Source organism: Quercus suber, unplaced genomic scaffold, assembly GCF_002906115.3.
Source record: "Quercus suber isolate HL8 unplaced genomic scaffold, Cork oak 2.0 scaffold_255, whole genome shotgun sequence".
In the NCBI taxonomy this organism is placed as follows: Eukaryota; Viridiplantae; Streptophyta; class Magnoliopsida; order Fagales; family Fagaceae; genus Quercus; species Quercus suber.
In genome coordinates, this window is record NW_027069711.1 from 956,455 (window position 1) to 962,525 (window position 6,071).

Sequence of the window (6,071 nt, forward strand, 5' to 3'; positions counted from 1 at the left end):
GCGATATAGGGGTTAGATATCTAGGGGTGATTTGTGGAGCGATTAGTTTTCAAACCTTTTACCAATGATTACATTTACCACAACCGAACATTGATGACCATCAAACCTTTTATCAATGATTGCATTGATGATTCCATTGGTTTTAGAGGGGAAAAAAACTGTAACTAGTCGCAACCATTGTGTACATTGACGACTGTTGGAAGTAATTGATGTGATTCGATGATGTTTATTCATGTTAATAACCTAACTTTTGTTAGACCTTATTGTGTATAGTGATGTCGTTAGATTGGGAATCACCAACACAAACAGAGAGAATAAAATTATGTAATGTAACAATGAATGAGGAGTCCCAGTATTTATAGACTCCTCATGTCTCTTGGGAAAAGATAAGTCTATTTACCAAGAGATGTATGCTTAATTAATTCTCTGATGTCGGTTGTGTGCAAGCATAATAGCATTCCTTATTTGGTCACTACTGGTTAGGTATATCACAGAGATCTCCAGATTCCCAAAAAAATTTTCAAGCATTTTCATAAATTTAATGAACATAGTCATAGATCAACTCCATTCACAGTTCGTGAATTTTGATTTGACGGAATAGCCCATTTGTGAGCACAAATTAAACATGTTGTGGATTGAGCTCTGAGGTGAGCCTGGAGCCTTTGCCGCCCGCTAAGGTTCACGAGATGAGCTGATGGGTTTGGGTTAGAGAGGCCTGGGTTCATGGGGTTCGAGTTAGGGAGGTATGAGGTCTGTTGTTTGGCCTGCTGTTTAAGCTACAGTTTGTGTTTTAAGTTTAGGCATGAAACCATAGTTTTGATTGTGCCAATTATTCACTTGGTCATTATTGAGGTGACATAGTTTCGAGGTTGATTTAGCAAAAATAAAACACATTAGCACGATGATGTGTCACTTAACAGCAAAAATTAACAGTGAGGAGTAAATTGTTAATAGAACCAAACTTTAGGGTGTAAAATCAAGTTTTTGAAACTGTAGGGTGTAAAATTTAATCAACTTCAAACTTTAGGGGTATAATTTACAATTTACCCCAATTTTTTTTTAATTTACCTTACAGATACAGTGAACTAGTATTAACACCATTTTACTTAGTTTGGTTGCTAAAAATTTTAACTTTACTACCATCAATGTAGCATGTTTTTTTGGTGTGTTGAGTTTTTTTAACAATTTTAGCACAACTATTGCGAGTATTCTTAGTTGTTACCAAATAAATGCGCTGTCAACTACTAGCAAATTAGCCATTCGAAGTTGTGACTTACACGCCCACCAAATCACATAAATGTTGATGATATCATGATACAGAATACAGAGACACCCACAGAATCACTCTATTTGTGGGTAATAGTTCTTTCCTCCTACCTCTCAAAACCGCTGCACCCACTGTTTTCACTTTCCAAATCCCGCTACTTGTGTGCTTCCATATTTCAACTACCCAAAATACCCTTTCTACCCTTTTAGACTCTATTACCACCTTTTTTTATTTTTTATTTTTTATTTTTATTTCCTTTTTCCTTTCACTAACGAGGTACTGACTCGTTAAAAATCAAAATTCTTATTTTTTGTTTCTGAAAAAAAAAAAAAAAATACAATAATTAATCAAGATGAAGATGTCGCAATTCAACGGCTATCAAAATTATTCTAAAAACGCAGCTGTTTTGGAAGAGATTAATTTGAAAAATTGAGTCGAGTGTAAAATCATCCTAAACATTTTTAATTACCAAATCTCCACAGAATGGCATTACAGTAATTAAGCGAGAAAAAAGAGGCCAAAGTATTAGTATCCAATACTATAAATACACCAAGAAGGCCTCCCCTTCTTCCAAAGTGTGACGCTTTCTACAATAGCATAGCAAAGTAAAAAAAAACAAATACAAATGCAATCCTCACAGTCATACCACATGTTCAGCACCCAAAATCTTACATGGGTCCCACAGTTGAAACAATCTACAACCGCCGTCAGATTGCGGCGGTCACCGCCACCGATCACGGCGGTCAGTGCGACAACATCGCCACCCCAAAGAAGGGCCCACACATTGCCACCTGAAAAGGCAGAAGTGTTCAAGTCACTGGAAAATTGGGCCACAAAGTCAGTGCTACCGTTGTTAAAGCCCGTGGAGCAATGCTGGCAACCCCAGAACTTTCTGCCGGACCCCGCGCTGCCGTTCGAGGAGTTTAAGGACCAGGTGCGGGCCCTACGAGATCGGACGGCTGAGCTTCCTGATGAGTATTTTGTGGTGCTGGTCGGTGATATGATCACCGAGGAGGCACTGCCCACGTATCAGACCATGATCAATACGCTTGATGGGGTTAGGGATGAGAGTGGGGCTAGCCCTGACCCGTGGGCTGTGTGGACTCGGGCTTGGACTGCGGAGGAGAATAGGCATGGGGATTTGCTGAAGACCTATTTGTATTTGTCGGGTCGGGTTGATATGTTGATGATTGAGAAGACGGTGCAGTACTTGATTGGAGCTGGAATGGTGAGTGCTTACTGCTCACTACTGGAACAACCTTCTTGTGCTTTATTTTTTTTTTTTTTTATTTATCAAAAAAAAAAATTATACTAAATTTTGACCCAAATTTTCTCAAATTGTATCAATATATCCTAATCTTTAAAAAAAAAAAATTATATATGGGAATTATGGTTTTTCATTACAATACTGAGGATAATTTTGTAATTAAAATTAATTTAATTTAAATGAATTTTGTAGTTTTATTTTTTTGTTCCACAAAAAAAAAAAAATATTATCCAAGGTAAATTTCGTAAAAACATCTGATTTTTATTAAATTGAGAATCAAATTATATAGATTTTTTAAGAAAAGAATTAAATAAGATAGGAATTGTGTCTTTTCATTGCAATAATGAGGGAAATTTTGTAATTTTATCTGATTTTCTTCTCAATTAGGGGTATTTGGTAAAGTATTTTAAATATCGAATTTCAGTGTTTAGGCCCCTTTGATAGGGGGATTTGGGATTTGAGTAATATTATTTGTAATTTTTAGAAATAAGTACTGGTAAAAATAGGTAAAAAAATTGTGTCAAAATGTATATAATACTTAAAAATTGAAAATGAATGGATTAACCACTCTACCAAAAGCAGCCAAAACCTTCATTATTTTTATACACTTTTTTACTCTTATATTTTCAAAAAATACAAACGCCCCGTTAATGTTCAATTTAGTGATATGGATATTTTTATATAGAAATCCAAATTGCAGGCCACGTACAATTTTCTTCCCATTTAACGTTCAGTTTAGCAGTAATTTGAGATGGGAAAATTTATAATTTCTTCAAAAATTAAAATATTATATTTTGATTAATAGTAATTGATTTTTGAATTATAGGATCCTGGAACGGAAAACAACCCGTACTTGGGGTACGTGTACACGTCATTCCAAGAGAGAGCAACATTCGTGTCGCACGGGAACACAGCCAGGTTAGCTAAGGAGAGCGGCGATCCAGTACTAGCACGCATATGCGGCACGATTGCATCCGACGAGAAACGCCACGAGAACGCGTACGTCAAGATCGTCGAAAAGCTCTTGGAAGTGGACCCCACAGAGATCCAGTACTAGCACGCATATGCGGCACGATTGCATCCGACGAGAAACGCCACGAGAACGCGTACGTCAAGATCGTCGAAAAGCTCTTGGAAGTGGACCCCACAGCTGCAATGCTGGCAATCGCTGATATGATGAAAAAGAAGATCACAATGCCTGCGCACTTGATGTACGATGGGCGGGACCCACGCCTGTTTGAGCACTTCTCTGGTGTGGCCCAGCGTTTGGGGGTTTATACGGCTGATGATTATGCAGATATATTGGAGTTTTTGATCGGACGGTGGGGATTGGAGAAGTTGGAAGGGTTGAACGGTGATGGGAGACGTGCGCAGGATTTTGTGTGTGGGTTAGCGCCTAGGATTAGGAAGCTGCAGGAGAGAGCTGATGCGCGTGCAAGGAAGATGGAAAAACACAAGGTTAAGTTTAGCTGGATTTTCAATAAGGAGCTCCTTTTGTAAATATGAATCAATGAGTGTTGTTATGTCATAACATTTTCGCACTTAAAAGATAAGATATTATTATCTTATCTTAGGTGATAAGTTGTCACTGGTTCTTATTTGAGTTGTGATAACGTTATAAATGTGACATTACTTTAAAGAAAGAAGTGTTTGGTTCGCTTGATGCTATATCAAATTGTGATGTTAGATTATTGTAACCGAATGCAACATTCGTGTAATCACATTAAAGCAATAAACATTATCTTGTTTGGTTCCCTTGTTACATTACATAATATTCCAAAAATGTAACATTGCAATATTAAACAATTTAGAATGGATTTCCACAAATGTCCTTTTAAAATAACTAAGCAAAATTATATTTTTAATAAAAAATCATTTAATAAATAAACAAAAAGTTTTACTTTCCTCTATTTTCTCACCAACCAAACATCTAAAATAAATAAATAAATAAATAAGACAATTATTTTTCACTTTCTTGCAGTTTCTCACCAACCAAACAACTTAGATTCAACAAAATTTTCAATCCAAAATGTTATAGAAATTTCCAAACAAGAATTAGAAAAGCAATGAATTATAATTTGTTAATCTCTTATTTTAGTTAAGATTGATAAAAGTAGATTTTTTTTTTGAAAGCAGATTGATAAAAGTTGATTAATGCAACAACATAAATTAAAGCAAGAGATAAGGAAAGAAAGAAAGGAAAAAAAAAATATTAGTGTAACGCTCCAAAATCATAAATGTTAAAAGTCTATTCATTCTAAATAATTCATAAAAATATTAACTAAATACAACTAGCAACCTAAAATCTTATCACAATTGTCAGAGCTCAAATTCCACCAAATCCCACCAAAGATAAAATATTCTCAAAATAATTATTCAAAATAACATTTAATACCATAAAAATAATAATAAAATTCTCAATTCCACAATATAATTTGCAACTGTTGTCTTCTAAAAATCTCTATTCCAATGATCCCTCTAATGTATTTGTAAAGGGAAATAAAATGGGCTGAGATAACTTAATAAGTGGAATTCACTAACATTAGGGTGCAGAAACAAACCTTTGTAAATGAATATTCCATACAACAAAGTTATAACTTGCAAAACTATCTGTATTTTAACATCAAATATTTCATATAAAAATATCATTATATTGTGAGCCATCATAACATACCAACACCATCATATAAACAATTTTCTAAACTTTTCTTGTGGTCAACGTTTACACCCCATTAACAGTCCCATTTTAGGATTGAAACCCCATTTTCATCCATTTACTTTAGGGTGGCTCCTTTGGAATCTAAATGTGCACTCTCTTACTACCTATATGTACTTGCCTAGTCTAAGTATGATAACAATCATAGGAGTATTTTCCATTAATATAATGATATATTAGGTTATTGGACTAACGCCTATAGGTACTAAAATAAATTTATGCACAAATTGTTGTATGCATGGGACAATTGCTACCCATTGAATATTCAAACTTCCTAAATTTAGTAGGAGAAAACCATACTTGCAGTTTCCACACACAGCTGTAGAGAAGAAAAGAAAAACTCAATCGTGTGTTGTGGTGAAACAAAAGGAAGCCCTTTATATATATACACGTGTAGCTTAAGAGGTAAAATGCTAGGGTTTTTAAAGCTTATCAAAGCCCATATATGTATACACTTATGCCATCTTACTTGGGCATCTTATACCATAATAATTATCTGATTTAAATATTTTAGGCCCAAATTAATTAAATCCATTTAATTGTGTGCCTCTTTTTTAATTTACATATAAGAAAGAAATAAGTAATAAAATTATGGGGTGTTACAATTATACTTCTTGCAATTTGTTCGTATTAATATTAGGCACTTGGTATTAGTATGCCAGTACATCTTAGATTAGGGTGTGACAAGTTTAATTAAGGTTTACAAGACTTGGCACACTTAACATTGTTGTTGTAGTACCTAAAGAGTAACTAAAGAGTAAACTCTCGATAAAGTTTTAACCTATAAAAAACAACTCAGGAATGGTTGAGAATGCTGAGAA

The 6,071-nt window shown here is 34.5% G+C and overlaps 1 protein-coding gene across 1 annotated transcript; it reads left to right on the top strand.

The window, feature by feature from the left end:
* The first annotated feature begins 1,823 nt into the window (after positions 1-1,823).
* On the top strand, positions 1,824-4,296 carry LOC111989517 (stearoyl-[acyl-carrier-protein] 9-desaturase 6, chloroplastic). Its single transcript, XM_065781057.1, has 3 exons — positions 1,824-2,495; positions 3,361-3,537; positions 3,636-4,296. Exons 1-3 carry the CDS (start codon positions 1,893-1,895, stop codon positions 4,032-4,034), a joined length of 1,179 nt encoding a protein of 392 aa, XP_065637129.1. The 5' UTR covers positions 1,824-1,892; the 3' UTR covers positions 4,035-4,296.
* The last annotated feature ends 1,775 nt before the right edge of the window (positions 4,297-6,071 follow it).

What these genes read in the sequence shown, in the direction of transcription:
- LOC111989517 (XM_065781057.1), top strand. Translation starts at nt 1,893, where the DNA reads ATGCAATCCTCACAGTCATACCACATGTTCAGCACCCAAAATCTTACA. An exon ending in ACTTGATTGGAGCTGGAATG is followed by an intron (nt 2,496 to 3,360) that starts GTGAGTGCTTAC and finishes TTTGAATTATAG; the next exon opens with GATCCTGGAACGGAAAACAA. An exon ending in AACGCCACGAGAACGCGTAC is followed by an intron (nt 3,538 to 3,635) that starts GTCAAGATCGTC and finishes AAACGCCACGAG; the next exon opens with AACGCGTACGTCAAGATCGT.